General features: G+C 35.0%; 3 protein-coding genes across 3 annotated transcripts in view; 2 read left to right on the top strand and 1 right to left on the bottom strand.

Moving 5' to 3' along the window:
* LOC107723920 (matrix metalloproteinase-24-like) overlaps window positions 1-6,294 on the top strand; it is a 37,656-nt gene extending 31,362 nt beyond the window's left edge. Inside the window, exons 8-9 of the mRNA XM_016532649.1 lie at window positions 951-1,217; window positions 4,748-6,294. Coding sequence (XP_016388135.1) covers window positions 951-1,217; window positions 4,748-5,085 — 605 coding nt within the window. The 3' untranslated portion in view covers window positions 5,086-6,294. The remainder of the gene's footprint in view (window positions 1-950; window positions 1,218-4,747) is intronic.
* Window positions 6,295-10,152: 3,858 nt separating this feature from the next.
* eif6 (eukaryotic translation initiation factor 6) lies at window positions 10,153-13,752 on the top strand. The gene is made up of 7 exons (XM_016532646.1): window positions 10,153-10,260; window positions 10,853-10,994; window positions 11,095-11,180; window positions 11,424-11,599; window positions 11,797-11,973; window positions 12,658-12,839; window positions 12,949-13,752. Exons 2-7 carry the CDS (start codon window positions 10,888-10,890, stop codon window positions 12,956-12,958), a joined length of 738 nt encoding a protein of 245 aa, XP_016388132.1. The 5' UTR covers window positions 10,153-10,260; window positions 10,853-10,887; the 3' UTR covers window positions 12,959-13,752.
* A 206-nt stretch (window positions 13,753-13,958) lies between these two features.
* LOC107723894 (extended synaptotagmin-1-like) overlaps window positions 13,959-27,915 on the bottom strand; it is a 26,936-nt gene continuing 12,979 nt past the window's right edge. Inside the window, exons 18-47 of the mRNA XM_016532622.1 lie at window positions 27,629-27,714; window positions 27,491-27,539; window positions 27,315-27,404; window positions 27,136-27,231; window positions 26,743-26,814; window positions 26,562-26,648; window positions 26,307-26,453; window positions 25,018-25,121; window positions 24,430-24,592; window positions 24,209-24,340; window positions 22,969-23,069; window positions 22,743-22,851; window positions 22,299-22,445; window positions 21,934-22,100; window positions 21,705-21,840; window positions 20,941-21,041; window positions 20,715-20,823; window positions 20,237-20,413; window positions 19,970-20,052; window positions 19,619-19,667; window positions 19,443-19,532; window positions 19,249-19,344; window positions 18,694-18,765; window positions 18,487-18,573; window positions 17,045-17,191; window positions 16,795-16,934; window positions 16,555-16,686; window positions 15,914-16,022; window positions 15,551-15,600; window positions 13,959-15,380 (exon numbers count right to left, since the gene is read on the bottom strand). Coding sequence (XP_016388108.1) covers window positions 15,353-15,380; window positions 15,551-15,600; window positions 15,914-16,022; window positions 16,555-16,686; window positions 16,795-16,934; window positions 17,045-17,191; window positions 18,487-18,573; window positions 18,694-18,765; window positions 19,249-19,344; window positions 19,443-19,532; window positions 19,619-19,667; window positions 19,970-20,052; window positions 20,237-20,413; window positions 20,715-20,823; window positions 20,941-21,041; window positions 21,705-21,840; window positions 21,934-22,100; window positions 22,299-22,445; window positions 22,743-22,851; window positions 22,969-23,069; window positions 24,209-24,340; window positions 24,430-24,592; window positions 25,018-25,121; window positions 26,307-26,453; window positions 26,562-26,648; window positions 26,743-26,814; window positions 27,136-27,231; window positions 27,315-27,404; window positions 27,491-27,539; window positions 27,629-27,714 — 3,156 coding nt within the window. The 3' untranslated portion in view covers window positions 13,959-15,352. The remainder of the gene's footprint in view (window positions 15,381-15,550; window positions 15,601-15,913; window positions 16,023-16,554; window positions 16,687-16,794; window positions 16,935-17,044; window positions 17,192-18,486; window positions 18,574-18,693; window positions 18,766-19,248; window positions 19,345-19,442; window positions 19,533-19,618; window positions 19,668-19,969; window positions 20,053-20,236; window positions 20,414-20,714; window positions 20,824-20,940; window positions 21,042-21,704; window positions 21,841-21,933; window positions 22,101-22,298; window positions 22,446-22,742; window positions 22,852-22,968; window positions 23,070-24,208; window positions 24,341-24,429; window positions 24,593-25,017; window positions 25,122-26,306; window positions 26,454-26,561; window positions 26,649-26,742; window positions 26,815-27,135; window positions 27,232-27,314; window positions 27,405-27,490; window positions 27,540-27,628; window positions 27,715-27,915) is intronic.

Below are 27,915 nucleotides of genomic sequence, written 5' to 3'. Positions count from 1 at the left end.
TGGCCGAGATACAACTATTTGAAAATCTGGAATCTGAGGGAGCAACAAAATCAAAATATTTAGAAAATCACCTTTAAAGTTGTCCAAATTAAGTTCTTAGCAATGCATATTACTAATCAAAAATTAAGTTTTGATATATTTACAGTAGGAAATTTACAAAATATCTTCATGGAACATAATCTTTACTTAATATCCTATTGATTTTTGGTATAAAAGAAAATTTATAATTTTGACCCTTACAATGTTTTTTTTGCTTTTGCTAAAAATATACCCCAGCGACTTAAGACTGCTTTTGTGGTCCAGGGTCATATATATATATATAATTTTTTTTAAAGAATTGACAGTCACAGAACTGCGAGATATAAACTGCAAGAATAAATGGCAAAATTGCAAGAAAACAAGTCATTGTGAATTGTGAAATAAAGTCACAAGTGTATAGTGTATATTTTGCAATACTGAGTGTACATGTCAAAATGCTAACTTGATATCTTGCAATTCTGAGTTTATATCTCGCAGAAGAAAAGCACTCAGAAGTCAGAATTGTGAAATAAAAAGTTGCAATCACCTTATTTTTTTTTTTTTTTACTCAGAGGAAACAAACTTGTCACAATTCTCACAGTTCTTACATTTTTATAATATTTTTTATAGTTTATATCTTGCAATGCTGAGTTTTTATCACTAAATGCAGACTTTCTTAAAGGAGAAAAAAGAGAGAGAAATTTAGAATTGCAAGAAAAAGTCAGAATTGTGAGATATAAACTCAGAATTGCTAGGAAAAACACTGAATTGGTATATAAAATGTTGCACTTAAATTTTTATTCCTTGATGTAAATAAGCTTCCATATATACACAATATGTGGCGTAGATAAGCACATTGTTTCATTATGCAATAGTATAATTCAATATAATCCATTTAATTTTGATCTTATCTACTGCTGTTTTGATTCTAGGGGATAAATACTGGATCTTTAAGGAGGTTACAGCAGAGCCCGGGTATCCTCACAGCCTGGTAGAGCTGGGAAACTGTCTGCCCCGCGATGGCATCGACACAGCCTTACGCTGGGAACCTGTGGGCAAAACCTACTTCTTCAAGGGCGACCAGTACTGGCGTTACAATGAGGAGAAGCATACAGCTGACCCAGGCTATCCCAAACCCATCAGCGTCTGGAAGGGCATCCCTGATGCACCGCAAGGAGCCTTCATCAGTCGAGAAGGATGTGAGTCATCGAGGTTCCAATAACCGATCAATATTTAATGTGGCAATCAGCCATGTGATCGGTGGGCATTTTATCTGACTGCTTCCCTCTGGTTTGAGGAGTTCAAGTTGGTTGAGCTTCATTCTGGAGTAGTATGGTCTAATCTGTAGTGCAATGCAGTGCAACAAATTGCTATTATAATCAGCGAAGCTTTATAAAATGGATAGTTGTCATTGGATGAATTGCATTTGAAGCAGATTTAAAATACCAATAAATGCACACCTGAAAGCGCACATTTAATATTAACGCGGTGTTGCTTGGGAACGGTAAGCATGATTGAAATTACTTGGCGGAAGAATGGTTTATTCAGATTATTATGAATGCATTGGACTATTTATTGCATGTATGATCTGCTGCTGCTATTTTGACTCAGTGTTCATCTATCGCAGCATACTTATGTATTGTATTGAGTAGGTAATAGAAGTAAATGCGCTGAGGTCTTGTGTTCCACTTATTCTTGTTTGGCGCAGTCGCTGCAATATTGTTGTGTTGTCACAGTGACTGTTTTGGCTCTGACTCATCCTCAGTGGTGATCTGATAGCCGGTCTGGATTGGCACAGGGTCTGGAGGAAAAGACAGACACAACTTTTGGGTATTAAAATTCACTGTCACAATCGATGCATGATTACAAATATAGCAAAATGGCAGCTGACTGTAGCAAGATACTGTATTATGTGATGTTATGTTTCCGGTAGAGAGCTAATATAATGGATCATATGACCCTCAATGTTTTAATGCAGAGAACATAATGTCTAAATGATTGGAAATCATTGGAAGGTACTATGTAAAGAGGAAATGTGGTTTAATTCTTTTAAAGTGATACTATGACAAGGCAATATAGCTAAAAAAACAATATTAGATATAAATAGCTTTTCAAAGCATTGGATATGTATGTCAGTGCTAATTTGCTCTACGTTTTTAGTCAAAAAAGACTGAAACGACTTGAAAATGCTAGAAAGAAATGAAATACAGGAGAAATCTATGTCAAGCGAGAATTTTATTTTATTTAAAATGTTTTATTTACATGCTGCACCAATATAGCAATAAACCACAATATTTTATATATTTATATTTTAAATATTTCAAATAATATTTTTAAAAAAAGTAAAACATGTAAAAATCCATTTGACTTTCATAAACATTTGTATCAAATATTTGTAAAACATTTTATTTTTTATAAAATATTTGATCAAAACAATATAGTAATAAACTGTAATATTTTCTATATTTATTTCAAATATAAAAAAAGTAAAACATTTTAAAATGTAAAATTTGAAAATAATAAAAAAATCAAAATAATAATAAGAATTTTATGTAATTTTTAAAATAAAATATAAAATATTTGATAAAAACATTCTAATATTCCATATATTGGTTCATGTTGTATTGCCAACAAAATATTGAATATATAACTAAAATGTGAATAAAGTGAGGATTCGTAAATAATCAGAATCAAAATTAAAGTTTAGCAGTACAGAAACCAAAACGGGCTACTGACTATGGATGATGAGTGAGAAACAGTTATTCTCACTTGTGCTATGGCTGATGTTGAAGCTAGTGTCAGTCAGGTTGAATAGTAAATCATCAAGTGTCATACTCTAGAGTCAAGTATTTTTGCTGTGGCTGCATAGAATTGCAGATTTCTCCTCCTCTCTTGAGTATTATCCAGTGTAGGAATGATCATCTTTTCTGCAAGTCATGTCATAACCTCCGTCTCAACATGGAGCCTAGGGCCAGGACACAAGATGGAGAAGCCAAGAGGGTTATATGGACTATTTGGTTTGCCCGTAGCTCATGATTTTTCTGTCACTCAGATTTTGCAAGAGGGATTTGGCCCGTCTTGCTCTGCAAGATCGCGAGTAAGAGCAGGGAAAGTACTCTTACGAGCACTTCATCAATCACACTCTCAGGGGTTGCTGTCTAAAGCTTATTCGCGGTATTTACGTCTAGTTCTGGGTCTGTGCTCGTATAGGTTCGGTTTATGAGTGCCTCGAATGCATCTGTTTATGTGGCATTGGCAATCAGACTGACAGCTCTCTGAGGGATTGTATAACACTGGAACAACTTTTTGAAATACTGTGTCATTGAGTGTTTACAAGGACAGCTATTTTTGTGATCATGAATATGAATTGAGCTTTCTGAAAAGGACGTGCATCTCTGCCTGCATGTAAAGACAAATATTTGCTTATTGACCTTATGCGTCAAGAAATAAGTGCGCAGCCATCTTTAGAAATTTGTCTTTGAACTTCTGGTTTTGCAGCAGCTCTATAGCATTACTGTTAAAGAGTAATTAGCGGGTGAAGTGGGTTTACTTATTGTAGAGTTAACAAAAGTTATCATGTGCATTGTAATGTTTGATGACATAAATGTCAGTAGACTGGGAAGATTTTGAAACAAGTGGTTCATTCATAAATTTGTACGACCTTACCTTCACGCTGTGGAAATACAAACGAAAGGCAAAAGACAAAGAGCACAGTGCTGAAAAGGGGTGGAGCTACATAAGGTCTATATTGAATGGCTTTCTATGATTGGTTCATGTTTACAACTGTTTGTTTACATCTTTAGCTTGACAGTTAACGATAGGGATGTAACGATTCACTCAACTCACGATACTGATTTCACAATACTATTGAATGATATTTAAGACATAAATTAAAAGGTGTTCTTTTACTATTGCTTGGACAAAATGCTGCACATTTCTTTGTGAAATTGAAATTGAAGTTTTTAATCGAAATTAGATTGTATAATTTAGAAATTTGAAGCAAAAACAAAATGGTCTGACTTTAGTTTTGTGATACTATACAACATAAAAAATCAGCACGAAACAAAATCGGCAAATGGGCTGAATGAAAACACAAATTCACTCTGTGCCAGCAGGTGGCGCTTATGGAACAGCCGCAGTATAGCGTTTCCTTGGTTGCTGCTGTAAACAAAGCAGCGCTGCAGTTATGAACACTACTTTAATATGCATTATACGGAGGCAAGATGAAAAGAAAATACCATATAAACTTTTTTAAAGGCAGTCAGTTCCCCTCAGAGATACATTCATATAAACTCCTACCCCCAACTGTATCGCCATTTGTTTAACATCTTAACCTTTTGAATCGTCACGTATTGATTTTCAACCTTGCTCGGGGGTGCAGCGTTACATCCCTAGTTAATGATTTAACTTCTTTTTCACTCATAACTCATTCCAGTCAGTACATTTCCAGTCATAAAATAATGCCAATTAATACATAACTCAAATGATTCCAGATAGTGAAGTGTAATTTTTTTCAACGTAAAAACAATTTACTAGATTAATAACTATAAATAAGCAAACACTGGGTATGCGGCATTTCAAAACATTTCTCTCTGTTTGAGCATGTCCACCAGCAGCATTCTCTCAACCAATGGTGTGAGTTTGGAGGCGGTACTATCTGTTTGTTGACCAATAGCGGAATTTTGGTTATGGAATGTACTGATAACTTGTTTCTCTGCTTTTTTTCTAGTTTATACCTACTTTTACAAAGGAAAGGATTACTGGAAGTTCGATAACCAGAAGTTAACGGTGGAGCCAGGCTACCCAAAATCAATCCTCAAAGACTGGATGGGCTGCGATCAATCGGAAGTAGAAAAGAACAAGGACCGTCACCTCCCTCACGATGACGTCGACATCATGGTCGCCATTAATGACGTACCCAGCACTGTAAACGCAATCGCTGTGGTCATCCCATGCATCCTCTCACTGTGCATTCTGGTCCTTGTATATACTATCTTCCAGTTCAAGAACAAGAACGTCCAACAGCACGTGACCTACTACAAACACCCCGTGCAGGAGTGGGTATGACGGACCGGGGGGCGCGATGGACCCCAAACGCTTGAGAACATAAGTGAGGGCTACTATGCTGAGGTTTGACCAGTGCCTGTTTTCAGAACAACCTTGTCCCAGAATGGGAACAAAAGACGAGGAAAGGGAGTATCCTCTTCCTTCCCACTTGAGACAGAACTTTACAACAAATATTGCAATTTTTTAGCATGAGCCCAACGGACAAAACTTCTGGGGATTGAACGTTTGAAGTTGTGCCCTGGCCTTATGCTAACCAGGTGAAGTCTGAACGGTTGAGGAACCATCACTCCAATTTGACCGAGACCATCAATTTCTCTTCTCCCGGAGAGTTAGAGGAATTTGACCGAGACCATCACTTTCTCTTCTCCCGGAGAGTTAGAGGAACGGCAGATTTGCGAAACGCCAGCAAATCCTTGTCTCGTTGTCAACATAAACTTGTACATGAATTTCAAGTATTATCAAAAAAACGAAACAAGCAAAACAACAAAAAATGACTTGAAAACCATGTAGGTAGAAAGGCCATAGAAAAGAATACCAAGGAATTCTTGCAGTCTTTTGTCATTTACGGGGTAAAAGGTTCACCGCTGGCACTCCTTGAAGACTTCAACATGTTTTTTATCGGTGGTTAGGAGGCAGTTTCAAACTAATTAGCTTCATAACATCAATCTGAATGTTTGTTTGCGTTTTTTTCCTTTCCTCACCTGCCTACCCATTTCCACAGAGTAGGAAGAATGATTTATAAAAACTAGGGCAGTCTTAACACCTCCTCCCACTCGCTACTGTACTCTACTCCTTTTCTTCTTTTGCTGTTTTTATCAGTCGGCAACAAAAGAGGATCTCTTTTTGATGGCATTAGGTCTTTATAGGAGAGTAATTTGTGTCAAAATTGGCTTGATTTCTTGCAATCTCTACATTTTGCTTTTATTAGGTCATGTTTCCAACCATCTTGCACGGTCTCCTGCTATGACCTTACCTTTTCACCAAGTGTAATATTTGAAACACTGGTGCCAGGCAGGAACATGAACAATGAACACATCTGAATATGAAATAGCTTTGTTACCGTTGCCTACCGAAGATGATCTCTCAATGGTTCATCCATCCTCTTCGAATGAACGTAATATGCTGTATGTCTTACGTTGAAGTGACTTTCATGTGTTCGGTGTGGATTGTCTAACACTTAGCTCAAAAATGTCTGTCGGGTGCTTTTATTGGTTCTCTAATGTCTCGGGTACAGGAAGTGCTGGGTGGGAGTATTTTTAATGGAACACACTGTGCATCACCAATTGTCTTCCTCAACTTTGAATCTGTCCGATGAGCTGTTGCTGGTACAAAAGACGGCAAACCACTTGCTCTGATAAGCCATGGACTGAATTTGACAATGTGGCACAATAGTGTGTTCCATACTTTAGAGGCTTTATGTGTTTATTATGTCTGTCTGACATCTTATATAGCAAATGCTCAGAGTGTTAAAGTATATTCTTTATCTATATGAGGATGGCTTGTGACGGAAGACAACTCGTAGCAATGCTACAGAAGTTACTCTAACTAGATTGAGATCAAAATATGTCAAATTTATTTGCAGAATAATGGATAAACACAAGGGGTATTTACACATGGTCACATCATGCATTGCTATCCACATAAAGGTGTTTCTGCAAAATGCATAAAAATCAGACTATAAATCTTCTCCCAAACTATATGCAAACACAAAATTGTTTACTTCCATACGTTTCTGTACAATATATTGGCCCGGTTTGGCAAATGCACATTATGGGGATTGCATATGCAATCCCAAACATATGTATGCTGGTGTAATTCCATCTGGGACGACCAACATTTACAGATATGACCTTTACCCTTCTATGTGATTCAGACCATCTCTAGAATATCAGTCTCAAATGCCTCTTGGAGGACATTTACACTTTCATGCATTATTAAAAATGCATGATGTGACCATTACTTTTCTTTAAATCTAAACGAATCACTTAAAGATTCCTTTGTGAAAAAACAGGAGGAATTCTGAAGCTAAGCCAGTATTATGTGTATATATTAACACACTGAACATTCAGCAGTTTCTGAGGTGAAATGTTTAACAGAACTAAAGTGTATTTATCAAAGGTGGATATCTTTAGAAATGTTTGTCATAGGGTCAAGTGAAAGGTTTGTAACAATAGAGGCTTATCATATGAAAAGCTATTTATTTATCATTAATGGAGACATAAGGGTATTCTAGACAGTTTAATTTGAAATCAAGGTGAAGCCATGCCTATAACCACATTAGTTGCACAGAAAAAAAAAATACAGAACTGTACAGGGAGATACGTAAATAGGAATTCTCTGGTAATTTGCCTCTTTTTAATGGGTATGATCGTGGCTTTGGATAACAGTCACTTTTAACCCGGTCTGCTGTTGCCTTTTGTTTTTTATGGTCCTTTTATGAGACTAACAATAGGACAAACATATCAGAGGTAGTCAAGGAACCAACTGTATTTACGCTTTTTAATTACAGAGGGTTAATTTTAATGGAGATTTGATCTGAGATAGCTTTAAAGATTTTTGGTTTGTTTTTTATTATTATTATTTTTCTTGACTGACCATGGGGGAATTTCAACTGTATTCCTGTACATAATCGGTTCTTTTTTTCCCTTTGACAAGAATTTAAGAGTGAACGTCTCACTCTGCGGTTTAAATAAATTCAGATTCTGTCCTTGCAATTTTGATATTTTCTGATTGACAGGTCTAATGTCGCTGTCTGCTCAGCCTCGTCCAGGTTTTAATGGTCATGTAAATACAAAGATTTACTGAAACTTTTCAGACCTTTTGTATTTTTCTTTCACTCTAACGGTAGCCTATGATTTCACATTGTCATGCATAATGTTGATTATTAAGAATGAGAGTGAACTTAAACGGAGTGATTTACTAATATTAGATATGGTTTAAGTTTTATTTCTTAAATCCTGTTTTTAATTCTATAAACGAGTCGATTTTATTTCGGTTTCAGTCTACAGTTTTACACTGTGTATGTAATATCACCATGTTTAAAGAAATGTCAATAAAATAAAACTACAGAAATGCCAAGCGTTTGATGCTTTTTGAATGGATGTTTTACAATATATAATGATATATTTATACATACATACTTCATTAGTGCAGGTTGATATCAACTACATATTACATGATTTTGATATCATGCAATCAGTACATAATTGCACAGCTGTTCAGCAGAACAGATTGTGTTTGTGAATACAAACATGAGCCATAGCTTTATTCTCGATGTCTTAAAACACATTGCACAACTTATTAATGGCATAACTTGCATCAAACCCATTTAAACAGCATTGCAATTCCAGCGCCTCCATGTCTTCTGTTGTCCTGCACTAAATTTGGCACTCATTCGTGGACGAAACGTCCAGTCTAATCAGTTCTTTCACAGTGCAACATCTCTGGTTTTTAATACCAGTTAGTGCAGGCTATCATGAAGCTCATGTCGTCTACCTTTCTGGTGCCCATTCGGCATTGTGGCAGGTCAGTGTCTGGATCCAGACTGTCCCAGGGCTCAGGACCGGTATCAGTTTGGACACTGGATGAAGATACTTCACCTTGCAATGACAGATTGCCTGGATCCCTCTGCTGCTGGTCAGCAGCCGAACTGGTACTCTGATCAGACCCCATTTCTTTTATAATAAGAAAAACAATGGATTTAGATTTGCATGTTTTTCATTCACACATATTTTAGAGATGATTATTATGATATATATTCAATTGCAAATTCACTGCAGTCAGGATAAACTAGTAGGCTACTGCTTTTGATTGTACAGTATTAACCTTCTACAAAAAAGTACCATGGTACTGAATAATTAGCATAGTCATGTACCATGGTGCTCCAGGGTACTTAATACAAATGTAGATGAAAAAAACATGGTATAACTATGGTACATGTCTCAGGAAACCTTCCCGAATTTAGTAGATCTTTATGTTGCAACTTTCTCACAAAATTGTTCGCAGATGATTCGGTTTGAGACCGTGACTCACAACAGAGACAGCACAGCAATGTATTGAGGACACTGCAAAAACCTACCTACGCAGCAAGCACTTAGGGAGCGTTTGACACCGTGACTGGGACAAAAACAGATCAATAGTGCGTTAACGAACCGAGGCACGGAAAGACTTTACCCCACGCCGACTCCAGCCCCCGGAGTCCTGCGTTTTCACAGCACCGATTAGCTCGAAACGTTTCCAGGCAGAAAACGCGGGGTGGACGTCGAGGGTCGCGCGCTGCTGCAATGACGTTTCACAGGTGGCCAGCTAATCGAAAATGTGTCAACAAAAACGACGTCACGCCGAAACTCAATCGTGATTGGCTCACAAATCCTTAGTGCAAGGAGAGGTGTGTCATGTTGCTACGCAGGTTTATAGCGGATGACAAAAACATGTGCGAACATGGCTCGCCAGTCTCAGCCGTTTAGACAACAACAGGTTATAGAAATGTAAATGTGCTCATTTTAAAAAGATAACAGAATATATATTTATTTAATTCATTTTGATTATGCTATTAAAAGGAATAAATTGCAGCAAAAGTGAATCACTGAACGGGTTAAGTATTTTCTTTTAATCTTATGTTATACAGTGTTATTCTAAAATTATTATAATAAACGTACACAGACTACACTATACCAAAATGTATATATCAGTTCATTAACAATTGACAATTTTAGTCAAAAAAAGCAAATAAAAGTCGTTTTATGTGATTGTTTTTATTAGTTTTATTATTTTTGTTTGCTGTTTAATTGTTTTATTTATTATAATGCATTATTAATTTATATTATTTATTAGAAAAAAATCAATAAAAATAACATCTAACATCTAACTTTTTAAAGGTTTTTGAGAGATTTTGTAGAAATGCTCTGTATATGCTCAACAGATGGACAGAAATGCGGTGTCTAACTTAAATCAATTTTTAAATACAAAAAGCCTTTATTAACACGAATACGGATTCTTCATTGTTCAAAGAATAAGGATCTGAGAACTTGATATCAAAACAAAGGCAGCAGTGCTTCTCATGACAACATGGGCTAACGTATCACGTACCGTAACGCGTTGACGTCAGCACGTCGAGGAAGTGAAGTGAACACGTGGTTTTTCGGCTGGCCTCGCTTCTACATAGAGTGACAATCGGTAAATATAAGATTACTGTTGTAATTGGCATGAATTTTATAGTACAGTTATAACATTTAGGATGTAATATGTTTTATTAACCTGCGTTGTTATTAGAGGACACAGAATTGATAGCGTTTAACGAATAGAGAAGTTAAAATAACTTCATTTAGCCGACTGCTAGCTAACGTTACCTTGACTAAGTACTGGTTAAATGAAAGTTACTTGGAACGAGTTTAACCCTGAGGTTTTGTTGAGAATTATTTTATTTAATCATGGTGCCCTAGAGTCCCATATGTTTAAAAATAATAGTTTCAGAAGTACATTTCTCTAACCTAATCAAAACCAGGTACAAAGATGAGATTTAATCCTAAAATAGCACTATATGCGCTGTTTAGAAATATGATTATCCTTTATAATAATTTTCTATTGAAATATGAATGTTTATGTATCTATTTGGATCAAAACCTAATTGTAGAGCAGAAACTCCCAACTTATCCGATCATAATTATATATATGCTGTGTTCTGTTACTAATGTTTGTTTTATATCTACCCTATTTTCTTTCTTATTATTATCATCATTATCTCACTGTAAATGTTGTTTCTCATCAGTTTCAGACAGCTTTGATCAGTTCAATAGCAGAAGAATGGCAGTCCGTGCATCTTTTGAAAAGAATAATGAAATTGGCTGCTTTGCCAAACTCACAAACACATATTGCTTGGTGGCGATTGGCGGTTCAGAAAACTTTTACAGGTGAGTCATAAATTAGATTACCGAAAATATGTGTATGTGTGTGTATATATATATATATATATATATGATAAATATATAAAATGTCTGTTTTTCCCCACAGTGTCTTTGAAGGTGAGCTGTCAGAAACGATGCCTGTCGTTCATGCCTCTATAGCAGGATGTCGAATTATTGGCAGAATGTGTGTAGGTAAGAAAATCTATCCAATCCAGTTTATTTTGCAAATTTGTGATCGATTAACATAATTTTTGTATTTCTTGTATGTTGATCAAAAATACAGATGTTGTTTCAGTAGATAACGTAACAAGACCTTTAATGTGATGAAATTAACCTTTTAGCAGCTAGAGCAGATTAGGTCTTGTTATGCTTTTATGTCCTCATACGTGATGTATAATAGATGTTGTGTGTCCGTCTTGGGATGCTCTTCTGCAGGAAATCGTCACGGTCTCTTGGTGCCCAACAACACGACAGATCAAGAGTTACAGCACATTAAGAACTGCCTGCCAGATTCAGTGCGGATTCAGAGAGTAGAAGAGCGTCTTTCTGCGCTGGGGAACGTCATCGCTTGTAACGACTACGTTGCTCTAGTTCATCCTGATCTGGACCGAGTAAGAACATCCCTAATGGAAGACTCTCTGAAATCAGCGCTTTCTCCGAACCTTAAATGGTCTTAATGGCTCTAAATTATTTCCCAATGATGTTTTATATTTCTCTAAAAAGCCTCTAAGACTGATGAAACCATTAGAAAGTTTATTTCCCAAAGCTGATGTTTTTTGTATTAAATTCAGGGAATTATTGTCCACAGGAAACAGAAGAGATTCTTGCAGACACTCTCAAGGTGGAAGTGTTCAGACAGACGATTGCGGAGCAGGTGCTTGTGGGTAGTTACTGTGCCTTCAGTAACCAGGGAGGCCTCGTCCACCCCAAAACCTCCATAGAAGATCAAGATGAACTCTCATCACTCCTGCAAGTACCTTTAGTGGTGAGTGACCGCTCTCTAATATCTGACAATCACTTCATCTGCACTTGATGGAATTCTACTGACTGATTATGATATATTATATTCAAAACATATACATGCAGTTCAAAAGTATGGGGTTGGTATGATTTTTTGTTGTTGTTGTTGAAAGAAATACTTAATACTTTTAATCAAATAAAGGCTGCCTGGATGAGCTTAAGAGATTTCTTTAAAAAATGTAAAAAATCTTACCGACCCAAACGTTTGAATCTGATTTTGGGCTGATTTGATCTATAAATCACTTCACATACTACATAAAAAAAGACCATATAAATAGTGGTGTTTACTAAGATAAGAAATACTATTATCATTTCTCGTACTTGGGGTTGATGCTAAATACATACACAGAGGATGTGTTTGAAAATTTGTATCATAGTTACTAGTTTTTTGTTAATCTTTGTCATTTTAATGTCAGTGATAGTTGATTCTGCCAAACCCAAATTTTCAGCCTTATTTAGTATTTATTTAAATATTTATGTGAAATGATTAATAGGGGCAAACGTATTCAATACATAGTTAAACCCTAGACTGAAGTAACTAGTGTTTTGTCAGAAAGCTTTAGAAATGTACTTCTTAAAGAACTACTTGATTTCTTTGCACTGATGCTGGCTCATTGATAACCGAGCACTGATTGTTTTCTTTCTGCAGGCTGGGACGGTGAACCGCGGTAGTGAGGTGATCGCTGCTGGTATGGTGGTGAACGACTGGTGTGCCTTCTGTGGGCTGGACACCACGAGCACTGAGCTGTCCGTCATCGAGAGCGTCTTCAGATTGAGTGAAACGCAGCCCAGCGCCATCGCAACTACCATGAGAGACTCGCTCATCGACAGGTATGTGATGACAACTCAAGTCTGGAGAAATACATATAGTTTATCCAATTAAAAATGTTCTGATTATTATTTCAAATCCAACTAAACTTCATTATTTCTTCTTTTCCAGTCTCACATAAAACTGAAACGGTTTTGAAGGCTTTATTTGTAGGAAGATGCCTAAATGGACCTGGAAGTCGTTATTGGATGGTTTGAAGGCTGATAATGTCTCCCTTCAGGGAGAAACGCTCTCTTGTCTTTAAACCATGAGAAAACGTGTTGTCATTATATTATTCATGTATGAACTGCGTGTTACACTGTCTTTTTGTAAAATACTAAGACAAAAGCATTGATGGGCTGATTTGATCTATAAATCACTTCACATACTACATAAAAAAAGACCACATGACCTTTAAATGGTGGCAGATGTAGTTTGTTTGCTTGCACAATGCAGCATCAATAAAGCTGTGCATGATCAACACAGACTGGTTTGGTAAATAAAAATCATAAACTTCCACAGAAGGTCTTTTTAGTGATTTTTATGTAGTATTGCTTATGCCGTTTGAATATTAATAAAAGGCTTTTGACAACATTCTGATGCCATAACTGTTTTATTGACAGCGGTGAATATGAGATAATACATTCAGAAATGTGTGGCAGTATGAATAGTGCAGTTCAGCTGAACATGGTCGTCTGTAGCATGGTTTGGTTCTTTGGTATTTATCAATTTGCACATAAATCTCAACACATTACAGCATGTTATAATGTAGAATATAAAACTTGTGAAAATAAAAGTAACATGCACACAGTGATAGAAAACAAATGGAATGCAGCAAAATACTGTATGAACTCAAACTAGTAAAGTAAAACATGACAAGAAAAACTACTGTACACTACCGTTCAAAAGTTTGGGGACTCTATGATTTTTTTTGTTTGTTTTTAAAAAAAGTCTCATTCTTACCAGTGTTGCATTTATTTAATCAAAAATACAGTTTATTTTATGATTCTTTGATGAAAAGAAATTTCAAAAGAACAGCATTTATTTGAAATATAAATATTTTGTAACATTATAAATGTCACCTTTGATCAGTTTAATTTGTCTTTGCTGAATAAAAGTATTAATTTAAAAAATCTTGCTGACCCCAAACTTTTGAATGGTAGTTATAGATTAAGTATATTATAAACATGAAAAATCATGACAACGTGAACAAAGCTCAGCAAAAGCATTTACTTTTGGTCTAGCTCTTGTACAGGGTTCCCACCCTTTTAACTAATGAATTTCCATGACTTTTATCAAGATAGCCAACTATTAGTGATTAAGTATCATTCAAATCATTTTAGACATTACTGGAGTTTCATTTGTAACTCGGGTACCAATCCTTGGAACGAAGTGATTTAAACAACCATACATGGAGTTCAAAAGTCTCCAAACAGAAAAAAAATAGAGCCCGAGATCTGAATGCAGCTCAATGCATTTGATTCAACGCATATGACTGAAACTCAATGTCCAAGCATAACCAGAAATTTACACTCACTTTAGAAATGTCTGGGACTTTTAACATTTTATGATGTTCCATGATTTTTGCAGGTCTGGAAATCTATTTAAATTCCCTGTTGTTTCAAGGTTTTCACAAGTATGGGAACCCTATGTATAGACTGTCATAAATGACTGCAAATAAAAATGACCACAAAATAACTCCCCCCTTTTTTTAAGGCCTAAAATCAAACACAATGTAACATGCAAGCTTTAAAGTCATATTTCTGGCCCAAAAATTGAGTTTCTCGATATTTGGCATCACAATGGACTACAGAAGCTGCATAAGCCACATCAATGTGTAAACAGCAGCTAATTATCCAAATGCAACACAAAGATTGTGGTGACAGCACATTAAATATCTGAAATAGTTTTTAGGTGGTGATGTGTAGACTAAATAACACCACTTTATATTTTTGGTGCACAAATTTCTGTCAATTATAATCCTTCATAAATGTGTACATTTAGACCTAGTATTGTATCCTGTCATTTTCAATAAAGAAAAAGAAATATTTCTTTGGTTTAAAAACAAAACAAAACATGAAACCCATTTTAAAACATCCTTTTCCTTCTGAACTTAAACACAAATGCAGCGTCCTGCAACCTGCACAGGAAGACGAGACTCTTTCCAGACACCTGCTCAACATCTCTGTAAATACATACGGTTAGCATTCAGTCGTCTGATACTGATTTATACAGATATCACCAATTTATATATCAGTTCTGATGTAATACTTGATTAAATACTTGATTTGTCAATGCAGTAATATGTTCAAATCACTAAGATCAATCACATCATATAATCCGGTCACTCAAAAATCATCTGTTGATAAATAGACGGAGGAAAGAAATATATGTGTTTTTGTGAAGTTATAAAAAAAGGTGGAAGGGAAGCACTGGCAGCAATACATGACAGCAGAGTTAACCTGATGAACTTCAGGAAGAGGTTTAAGGTTGGCTGTGAAGTGTTCAGGTCAAGAACACTGTGTTCTAGTTAGAGCTAGTTCTGCTCTTCTTTCAGATCAAACCTGACCGAGAAAGAAAAACAATTTAAGGAACAATTCAAAAATAAAAATTCTGTCTTTGAAAAAGTTAAACAGATAACAGAACAAAATAAACAATACATAATAATTACATTGGAAAGTGTTGCTTAGAGAACATATTTATATGTTTGTGTATTAAAAGTACAAAAACTCACCATTCTGTGACTCCAGAGACTAAGTCAGCATGTCCCAGGTCTATCTGCACCTACAAGAATAAATCAACAATAAATGAAACACTAACATTTTGAAAATGACAATTAAATGTGATGATTAAATTAAATAAATATTAGTAACATAAATTACAATAAAATTTTAATATACATATAAAATTAAAATATTTATAAAATTTAATACAAAACAAAGAATACAAAAAAAGTTACTCATAATTCAAGATTAATTCTCTGAAAACAAGTCTTATCTTACACAATTTTGTGCACATATGTTTCAGTGTTAGGAAGTCTAGATATTTTTTTTGCAGTATATTCCTGTACAGCTGAAGTGAGCCCAGGCAGACTGACCTGGCCGATCACGTCTTTGTCTCGATTCATGAAGGACGAGGATGCGTTTTTCACACAAACGCTGAGCTCTCGTCTCTGAGCGTCCTCCACACTCATATCAAACTCAAACCTACAGAACAACATTGCAGATTATGACACACTCACTGGTTCAAGGTTTGATAAAAACTCATCTGAAACCACTTCACATCTAAGACAGAAAATGCAAACACATTTCAGAACATAAAATCAAAAGACAGATTTACACAATGCAATGTTTAAAGATGAATTAAACACATCCTTATGGTATTATACTATATTGTATATACAGTGGTGGCCAAAAGTATTAGAACACTAGTATTTTCACCAGCTAAAATGGTTTTAAGTCAGTTATTTCTATCTTTTGCTGTAGTGTGTCAGTAGGAAATATCAGTTTACATTTCCAAACATTCATTTAGCCATTAATTGTTACAATTTTGGCCACCACTGTATGTTACTAAATAATTACAATAACACACCATTGTGTTTAGATGGTGCTCCAAAGCAAAAGTAATGTACTACCATGGTACATAGTTCACAGAACTGATTACAACTCACTTAAATCTCTCTTATTCATGAACGACACACACACACACACACACACACACACACACACGTCTCCAAACCTTTCATTGAACTCAGGGTTCAGATTTTTCTTCTTCACAGTCGTCTTTCTTTTCGTGGCCTTGCTTTTATCCGGCAGCAGAATGAGGGAGACGTAGGTGTCTAAGCTGTCCTTAGATGATGTAACCAGACCCCTGAAAACATACAAACACAGAACATCCTCACTTCACCTCAAACTTCAGACTTACATAGGCGACTTCTAAACTTGAAATGAGTCGAAAGGGTTTCTAATCACACCAGACCTGCACGCATGGATGATCACTGTCAGCTTCTTCTGGAAGGAAAGGGAGATTTTGATCTGACCAGTGGTGGCCGCCTGCTTATTACTCAACACAGGACCTGAACCCATGGCCACTAAGGCAGCCATTTTTGAATCCAAGATCTGGATGGAAGAGAAAATGTTGATTATATTTACAGCATTGTGATACTATTTCATGGCTGAGTGACTAAAACAACCATCAAAATGAGCGCAGATAGCTCAAGTTGTCTAACCTTCAGCTGTGCCCTGAGTAACATCTGGCTCTTTGGTGAAGCTCCATCCAGATCGAGCCATTGGTCCATCAGTAGATCTGGTTTTGAAAGCAGATCTCTGATTGGAAGAACCAAAGAGCCCATGGGTTGGTCCCAGGCACTTGAGAGCTGCTCAGAATGACAATAAATCAAACGAGAGTCTGAAATAATCATAATTTAAGATCTAATGCAGAAAGCCTTCTAGTTTAAACACAAATACTGTTGCATTCTCAGTGTTGCCACAAGGGGCGCAATAGCAACATTCGCTTAAAGGGGTCATATGATGCGATTTCAATTTTTCCTTTCTCTTTGGAGTGTTACAAGCTCTTGGTGCATAAAGAAGATCTGTAAAGTTGCAAAGACTAAAGTCTCAAATCCAAAGAGATATTCTTTATAAAAGTTAAAGAGTCAACCACGTATACCTAAAACGGCTCGTTCTAACACACCCCCACATACCTACGTCACGATCTCGGAAGATTTGCATAACGCCGCCCAAACGTTCACGCAAAGAAAGAAGGCGTAACTTATATTCTCGCTGTAGTATTGTTGTTGCCACCACCGCCATGTCGTGAAGGCGCTGTGTGTTTCGTTGTGAAAGTGAAACTACTTTGTTTGGCCTTCCAAAACAGGACTCGACTAGAAATCAGTGGTTAAGTTGTATTTAAGTACGTTTTCATTTTAAGGATTTGCCACTGATGATTCAAACGCGAGTTTTGAGCAGTGTAGAGTAGCGTTTGTAGTTTGTCATTTCTCAGATCACAAATGCAGACATGGTTTTATGTTTATGCGGCGCGATGCAATGCAACGCGTAAAAAAACAGTATAAGTCATTATAATCCTTATCATTTATATTGGGTTTTAATGTTTTTGTCTCGTCGCTCCGGCCGGACAGGGCATCACGATATGGTAGGGGGCGTAACATTTCCGTCACACGCTTGAGGTATTCGGCCAATCACAACACACTGGATAGCTGGCCAATCAGAGCACACCTCGCTTTTCAGACTGATGAGCTTTGTAAAAATCGACGCGTTTCAGAAAGGCGGGGCATAGAGGAGAAACAATAATGTACAGTATGTGGAAAATAATGTGTTTTTTTAACCTTAAACCGCATAAACACATTTCATTACACCAAATACACAAAATAATGTTCTTTTTAACAACATCATATGACCCCTTTAAACTCTTCTTCTACTGTCAGTTTCTCTTTCAGGTCAACTGAGCATGTTAGTTTAGTTTTGTTGATGTGTGTTAAGTATGTACTTAACCTGAAGGACACTAAGGTGTATACAATAATGACAAGTTTAAATATATATTATCATATATGGCAGCTGCTGAATATTTGTTGATTATTATTCAGTGCATCATTTAATGCATGCAATCTTCACAAAATGGTATTAACTGCATTTCAGGCTAAAATATCCTCACCTTAATGACAAGTATGTCTTTTTTGGGGTCATAAACCAGAAAGTCAAATGCTTCATTCCAGTAAGGAGAAGATGAGCGATCACACACCTTTAAACGTGAGAGCACAGAAAAAATCATTTAAATGAATTAAAATATTACAAATAAATTATATACCATTTAACTTTTTATAAGACTGCATGATTGCTATTATAGATAAAAGTCTCCTGCCTTGGTTTTATAGGATGTTCCTCCAAGTACAAGTTCAGCAGCAGCTTTGGGTTCCTTTCCACTTTTCTTCAACTAGACATGTAACCATCAAGAATTAACGACAGGTTGTTATTATAAAAAAAATAAAAAATCATTACTTTTCCAATCATTAAAATAACGTATACTGTAAAGATTTTGTTAATAAAGATCATTTATAGTCAGTGAAATACTTAATACAGTAGAATAAATATACATATAGTGATATACATAATTAATACAAATATATATAAAAGTAGTTTAATATACAATATTTTTATAAAGCTCTTAAAATAACGTTTTATATATATATTGTATTTTATGTATCTATGTTATGTAATAGATATTATATATACATATTAATATATAATATTATACATACATAAATACGTATTTTTAAATAGCTTAAAATATTGAAACATTATGGAAACAAATTCAAACATATTCTACTTAATTTAGTATTGACTAGAAATTGTCTTTTTTAATGCAAGCGCTATAAATGATAGGATACTGATAGTGTGTAGAAGTACATCGACTCACAGGCAGATCATGAGCTCTTTCGAAGTAAATAAACAACAACGCTGCTGACGGCACAGACTTGTTCTGGTAGGTCTGAGAGCTTTGCATCTGCATTACCTAGTAAAAAAAAGACAATTTTTAGTATTATGTCAATTTAATATATATATATATATATAACAACCAACAGACTCTGTGTGCTTTCGTGCAAAACTGACTTGATCCAATCTATCCCGCTGTGTTGAGGTGGGAAGCCATTCCAGGACCAAATGGACTCGACCGTGTTTTATATCATTCAGAGTAAACCACTGGAAAAGAAAAGGCAGCGGGGACAGGTTCATGTGCTGATTGTGTTATGATCTTACAAACCAGAGCCAAATATGCTGATACTCACTTCATCATTGTACTGGGAACTGATGATATGTCCAAGTTTGAGCTTGAACCTGTGAACACACATGAAGACAAAGTAAAACGTCATTTATTTTATGCATCTGAAATAAAGTTTTTTTTGTTTGTTTAGAGTGAATTTCCGAAGATTTATCTGGTGCATATTTCACCCCAAAATCAACAGCAAAAATTGTTTTACTATTTTTTTTTAAATCAACATAAGTTGAAAACAAATACTACCATGATATATATGAAATGGATGGGGAATGTGCCTAGTTTTCCCCAAAAAATTATGTAATAATGCAAAAAATCTGGTTTCCGTGCTTTAATGAGTAATAATGGTTGTAAATGTACTAACCTTCCAAGGAAATCATCAGATTCAAAATCTTTATCATAGACCTCAAACTTCACATCTAGATTATGATCAGGACTCAGAATCATCTAGTAAATAAAAATGGGAAACATAACTATTAATCTCTTTTAAAGTAATGTTTTTTTATTATTATTTTACAGATAAGAATTTAAAATATTTAAGACATGAGCATAAATACACATGAATCATAGCCATTACAGACATTTCTGCGACACCTTGATTTTTCCGAACTACATTTCCCAGCATTCCCACCTCATACATCTCGTTCCAGGTGGGGTTGAGGTTCTCCTTGATCACATGACTCTTAAAGGTTGTGTCTCCGATATGGATCTTGACATAGGGGTCGCTCTTCCCCTTCACCATCCCTCCCATCATGTTGTCCTTCGCTACCAGATCCTGAGCTTCCAGCAGGTGGATACGCAGCACCCCCTATGGGACAGACATTAAACAATCATAACATTAGAAGAATACTGAAGTCATCCTGCCAAGTAGGACATGTTCCAACATCTTTACATCTACACCTAAAAAATGGTATGCTGATCTAGGAACCTAAAAGTTCAAGAAATGTACCACTCAATGATGAACTGCCTTTAACTGAAAATTGAGTGTTTACTATTGTCATTTTGCATTTTTGACACACTATTTTCCTATTTAATGCTGTAAAGTTGCTTTGACACAATCTGTATTGTTAAAAGCGCTGTATAAATAAAGGTGACTTGACTCGACTCACCTTGGTGCCAAAGCTGGGGTCATGGCAGGTCTTTTGGGGTCGAACGTCTGCAGAACTACTGACTTTTGACTCCTCTGCAGGAGCACTGGGGGAAACCTTCTTGTGAGACCTGTTTAACATGAAGAAATCAATCTTTCTATGATGGCCCATCATTATTATGAGTATTAATAATATAGTACTTTGTTAATTGAAGCTAAATCAGGGTTATATCAAATCTTTAACGCACTGCTCTTCTGGTTTTTGCTCTTCATGGGCTGATCCAAATGTTTTGACTGGTTCCATGTATCCACCCTCACTGGGAGTGGAATCAGGAACTTTGCTGAGATCCTGCAAATAAGAAATAATCAGAGTTATTATAGTTATCTAAAAGTTACCTAAACTAAAAAGTTTGTAAAATTTAACTAAAACTAAAACAATTAAATAAAAAATACAAATCCTTTCTGTTACTCAAAATAAAACATGCTAACTGAAATCAAATAAAATATAAAAAACTTATCTTATTTCCAGTAGTTGCCAAAAACATTTTTCATTTTCATTTAGTACTTGATGTGCTGAAATAACTAAAACAAATAAAAATGAATAAAAACTATATAGATATTTAAAAAAAGAACTAAGAACAATGACAAAAACAGACTACAATATTACTAAAAAACTAAAATAAAAACTAAAATTTTAAATAATTAAAATTAGTAATTAAAAAAAACTATAAGAGTGCTTCAATTACACTAAATTAACACAAGTAAAATCAATAAAGAAAAAAAATATATATATATATGGTCACCATTCATTTTCAACAAAACAATAATGTTTATTGTACCATATTTAATCATTTAAGTAAAAAGACAGTCAAATAATGACATTATGATTAAAATAATTATTGATTTTAATTAATTTAAAATCAAATATTATATAAAATAAATTAATAATTAATTAAAATAAAATCTTTAAGTAAATGATGCTTTATACACACACACACACACACAAACTAACCTCAGTGGCAGGCTGTGTTTTGGGTACAGATGGCGTGTGATGGTCATCTATATCATGGGCGTCTGTTTGTTTCTGATGTTCTTCAGGCAGTGATACAGCAGGAAGTGCTAAAGTAGAGGCTGCCAGTTCACTGACCCTGTTCATCACAAACACAAGCAGTCTGGTTTAGTTCTCCAAATGAAGCAAAATGACTTTTAAGAAATCAGTAATCATAACAAAACAATCGAACCCTTTTGTTGGCAGCGTTTTCTTCTCAGACTCTTTACTGACTGCAGCTTGTGAGTGTTCAACAGTGACTGGAGCTTTTTCTTCCTGCTCTTCACCCACTGAATGCTCTTCTTCAACAACAGGCTTTTTACGATGAAGGACACTTGTATCCAAACTTGAGTCCAAAATCTGATATTAAACAAGTGTAATTTAGACATTTACAAATGTCTTCTGGTCTCAACTTGACACGCCAACATGAAACTAACTGCGAGAGATCCATATACAATATATATTTTGATTTTAAGAACTGAAATGACAATTTGAAAAAGGCAAATAGTAAGTTAACCCTATTACAGTTTAGAAAAAGCATAAGAATCATTGTTTGACCTTAAGTTGTGCCCTCAGCAGAATCTGAGTGTCAGGACCTGCTCCATCCAAACTCAACCACTGGTCCATCAGTAGATCTGGTTTTGAAAGCAGCTCTCTGATTGGTAGAACCACTGAGCCTAAGGGCTGCTCAAAGGCACTTGAAAGCTACGAGGAAACGAGAGAAAATATGAACAAAGATCAAATCCATTATGAATATTTATTATGACATATATAAGGGGTTTTGATGCATAATGTGTCCATGGACTATATCAATATTGAAAAGTCAAGTTAAAATTTATATTAATGTACATGGGGAAAGGTCCTGTAACTAATCGCCAGTTACTAAATGGTCCAGCAGTGTGACAAATAATATCATTTCCTATTTAATGCTGTAAAGTTGCTTTGACACAATCTGTATTGTTAAAAGCGCTGTATAAATAAAGGTGACTTGACTCGACTCACCTTGGTGCCAAAGCTGGGGTCATGGCAGGTCTTTTGGGGTCGAACGTCTGCAGAACTACTGACTTTTGACTCCTCTGCAGGAGCACTGGGGGAAACCTTCTTGTGAGACCTGTTTAACATGAAGAAATCAATCTTTCTATGATGGCCCATCATTATTATGAGTATTAATAATATAGTACTTTGTTAATTGAAGCTAAATCAGGGTTATATCAAATCTTTCACGCACTGCTCTTCTGGTTTTTGCTCTTCATGGGCTGATCCAAATGTTTTGACTGGTTCCATGTATCCACCCTCACTGGGAGTGGAATCAGGAACTTTGCTGAGATCCTGCAAATGATAAGAAATAATCAGAGTTATTATAGTTATCTAAAAGTTACCTAAACTAAAAAGTTAGTAAAAAGTTAACTAAAACTAAAACAATTAAATAAAAAATACAAATCCTTTCTGTTACTCAAAATAAAACATGCTAACTGAAATCAAATAAAATATAAAAAACTTATCTTATTTCCAGTAGTTGCCAAAAACATTTTTCATTTTCATTTAGTACTTGATGTGCTGAAATAACTAAAACAAATAAAAATGAATAAAAACTATATAGATATTTTAAAAAATAACTAAGAGCAATGACAAAAACAGACTACAAAATTACTAAAAAACTAAAATAAAAACAAAAATACAAAAATTGTAAATAATTAAAATTAGTAATAAAAAAAAAACTATAAGAGTGCTTCAGTTACACTAAATTAACAAAAGTAAAATCAATAAAGAAAATAAAATAAAAAATATGGTCATCATTCATTTTCAACAAAACAATAATTTATTTGTACCATATTTAATCATTTAAGTAAAAAGAAAATCAAAAAAGTAGTTTAATGTTTTATGTAATATATAATGGATCTGAAATACTGTTTAAATAAAAAATTTGGTCCCACTTTATATTAGGTGGCCTTTACTACTATGTACTTACATCAAAAAATAAGTACAATGTACTTATTGTGTTCATATTGTATTGCAAAACAGTTTTGCTGCTATTGAGGACAGGGGTAAGGTTAGGGACAGGTTTGGTGGTATGGGTAGGTTTATGGGTGGGTTAAGGTGTAAGGGATGGGTCAACAGTGTAATTATAAATGTAATTACAGAAATTAGTTACAGATGTATTTACATGCAGGTATTTTAAAAAATATAAGTTCAATGTAAAAACATGTATGTACGCAATAAGTGCATTGTATTAAATTATTAATTTAAATGTAAGTACATAGTAGTTAAGGCCACCTAATATAAAGTGGGACCAAAATTTTGAAAAATTTAAAAAAAAAGTAAAATAATTAAATTAATTTAATAAATCGAATTAAGTCGAATAATTTATAATATTATTTAATAAATAATCTATAATATCATTAAATAAATTAAAATTGAAATAATGACATTATGATTAAAATAATTATTGATTTTAATTCCTTGATCACATGACTCTTAAAGATTTTGTCTTTGATATGGATCTTGACATACGGGTCGCTCTTCCCCTTCACCATCCCTCCCATCATCTTGTCCTTCGCTACCAGATCTTCAGCTTCCAGCAGGTGGAGGCGGAGCGCGCCCTAAAAAACATCAAATCACCCCACTGTGTTGGTATGTTTGCATTTATAAGCCATATTAACAGTCCACCATCCATCTGAACATTCCTCACCTCGGCACCAAAGCTGGGGTCAGGGCTGGTGTGCAAGGGTCGAAGGTCATCTGAACTGGAAACTTCTGGGACCTCTGTGACCTCAGGGACTTCCTCCTCTTCTGGGACTGACACAGAGGAAGTCCTGCTAACAGGAGATGGTGGGACCTCCTCAATACTAGACCTAAAACCCCCCCAAACAATCACAGACACACACATGTCAAAGTCAAAGTACGTTTATTGTCTTTTCGCTCTTATGTGGCCACAGAAGTTACATAAAATGCAACGATATGAACAGGAAACATTGTTCCTCTTAAACATCAATCAATAAATATCCATAAAAACATATAACAGTCAACTATAATTAATAAACAACCACACTTACTTAAATACATCTGTTTACGGTAACAATTATTATTAATTATTACTATTAACAGTCGATGGATTTCATTATCAATTTTTAAGATAAATTACGAATGAAACATCGGTTGTCAGTTCTGCAGATCTATTTATTTTAATTAGGAACTTCATTTTAAGGCACTGTTTATTAAATATTATCAATAAAGAAATGTTTGAGGGCTCTATGATTTGAAATTCTCCTCCTCTCACTCCTGCACTAATTCCTCCTCTGGTTTTCTTCTAAAGCTGGACGCTTCAGGATGTTTCGGCTCCTCATGGTCTTCAGAGCTCTCCGTCTCTTTAGGGCAAAGAATCTACAACATAAGATAACACCACATCAAGTACAAAACACTTCAAAGGCACAGTTCAAGCCAACATCAAGCACTACTGATCAAACTGTATTGTTTTCTATTTGAAAACTCATTTTTAATATATTAATATGTTGCAGAATGCACAGGCTGCTCTTTTGAATCTACAATTCAAAAGTTAGTAGTCAGTTAGATTTTTGTTTTGAAAACAGATAAAAAAAAAAAAACTTTTTTAAGATCAAGTAAAGAAAATGCACTTAATATATTTTAAAGTAATTTTAATCAAGATGCATTTACATGAGAAGCAATGTGACATAAGTCGTCTTGTTTTTTGTGAAACTGAACAAAATGGTTATGATTAAAACAAGAATATCTGCCAAACTGCTCAGAAAAATTTAATTGAAACGGACATTTTTAATACCCCATTGACAGATATTCGTTCTTGTTTTAAGCAGAAACTCACTTAATTTAGTTCAGTTTCTCAGAAAACAATTACCTTTTTTTGCAGCATAGAGGAGAAACAATAATGTACAGTATGTGGAAAATAATGTGTTTTTTTAACCTTAAACCACATAAACACATTTCATTACACCAAATACACAAAATAATGTTCTTTTTAGCAACATCATATGACCCCTTTAAATAAATGTGTCTTGATTTAAGTATGTTTAGATATTTGTATTGGAATACAAAAATATAGAAGAAGATTTTTTGCAGTGCATGCAAGATTTAATTCCATGACTGTATGAATGTAAGACCTTTTTAAAACCTTAAATTGTGGAAGGGTGAATTAAGACTTTTTAAGACCGGCAGAAACCCCGTAAAAGAAATTAATACTTTTATTCAGGAATTCATGCATTAAATTGATCAAAAGTGAGAGTAAAGATGTTTCTAATGTTTTCAAAGTTTTCAAATAAATGCTGTTCTTTTGAACTTTCTATTCATAAAAAAAAAACAAAAAATTGAAAATTGAAAATAAATGCATCGTAAGAATAATGGCAGCTGAAAATTAAGCTTTGCATCACAGAAATAAATTACATTTTAGAAAATATTAAAATAGAAAACCATTATTTTAAATTGTAATAATATTTCACAATATTGCTGTTTTTACTGTATTTCTGATCAGATTAATGGTAAGCAGAAGATACTTTTTTTTAAACTTTAAAATAACAGAATGTGTGTGTGTTTTACCTTCAGCTGAGCTCTGAGAAGAATCTGACTCTGGGGTGACGCTCCATCCAGATCGAGCCACTGATCCAGCATCAGATCTGCTTCAGAGAGAAGCTCTTTGATGGGAATCACCACAGATCCCAGAGAGAAGTCCCAATTGTGGGACAACTGAAGAGAAAAAGTGAGGTAGAAAGGTTAAAGTCAGGTGGTAAGGTGCGTTGCAAGCCAAGCACTACAGTTGTATAACATCAAAATGTGCTGTTTGCATTCTCTTACCTTCATAACAAGGTCTTCATTCAATGGATCTCGAACCAGGAAGTGAAATGCCTCGTCCCATTGGGGAGAGCTGGTGCGGTCAGAGACCTACATCACACAGTGTCAGTAAAAAAAAGGAATGTCAACTGTGTCCACACATCATTCATCAATAATCAATTCAAGAGCAAAAACAGTTTCTTACCGTGGTTCTATGAGAAGTTCCTCTCAAAATCAGCTCAGCACCAACTTTAGGCTCCTTTCCACTCTTCTTCAACTAAACACACAGAGACATTAAGATTTAAGAGAACAACTTTACTGACACTTTTAATCAATTTAATTCAATGCATCTTTGCTAAATAAACAATAATTTATATATCAAAAATAGCAGCCGTAAGATCATTTGAGAAATGTTTGACTTCATATTGAGATCTCCGTCTTCTGATTGCACACTGTTTCTTGGCAAATCTGAGCACAGTTATGCGATCGACGAGAACCATGCAAGATTACTGGAAGATTACAATATTGTCTTTGACAGGAAGATCCCAGTCTCCATTTGCGCTCAACAACTGAGATGTTAAAGAGATATCACACTCACAGGAAGCTCATGCGCGCGCTCCACATACACAAACAGGAGAGCGGCAGTCGGCACTGTCTTATTCAGGTACGAGCTCTTTGACTGGTACTGCAACACCTGAAGAATAAATCAGTTTGTTTTATCAATGCATTGTCAACACAGACAGACAGTGAACGAGGACGAGAGACAGTTCTGCTCACCTGCTGTAGTTTCTCTGGTTGTGTTACAGTGGGCAGCCATTCCAGAGCGAGATGAACACGGCCACGCTTAACGTCGCTCAGAGTAAACCACTGACACACAGTCACAAAAGCATATGAATCAGTATATCAATGCAGCTTATTTTTAGACGTATTACTACAAATGCACATACACTCACCTCGTTAATGTATTCGGAGCTAATTATATCACTCAGATTCATCTTCAGCCTAAAAGAAAAACAATACATCCCTAAATAATGCGAAAACAAAACAATGTTTAGAATTCTTATGGATTATATTGACAGCAGCCCTCATACCTGCCCATAAAGTCATCTTTCATGTCCATGTCCCTATCAAAAACTTCCAAGGTCAACTCCTGACCAGGAAGATGCGTCAAAACCACCTTAAAAATATCAATGGGAAATACAAAAGTTCAAATGACTTTGCCATTATGTCAAACAATCATTTGGTAAAGATTCTGCAGCTTAAATAAGTAAAAAGTCCACTTGCATAGCACATAATTTGTATACAGACTAATATTTTTATAAAAAAATAGCACATAAACTGTATGTAATTATAGACATTAACAATTATTTTTTATATT

This window comes from Sinocyclocheilus rhinocerous, unplaced genomic scaffold, assembly GCF_001515625.1.
Source record: "Sinocyclocheilus rhinocerous isolate Xijiao unplaced genomic scaffold, SAMN03320098_v1.1 scaffold875, whole genome shotgun sequence".
In the NCBI taxonomy this organism is placed as follows: domain Eukaryota; kingdom Metazoa; phylum Chordata; class Actinopteri; order Cypriniformes; family Cyprinidae; genus Sinocyclocheilus; species Sinocyclocheilus rhinocerous.
The sequence above is the reverse complement of the archived record's forward strand: the minus strand, read 5'-3'. Positions and strand labels throughout refer to the sequence as shown.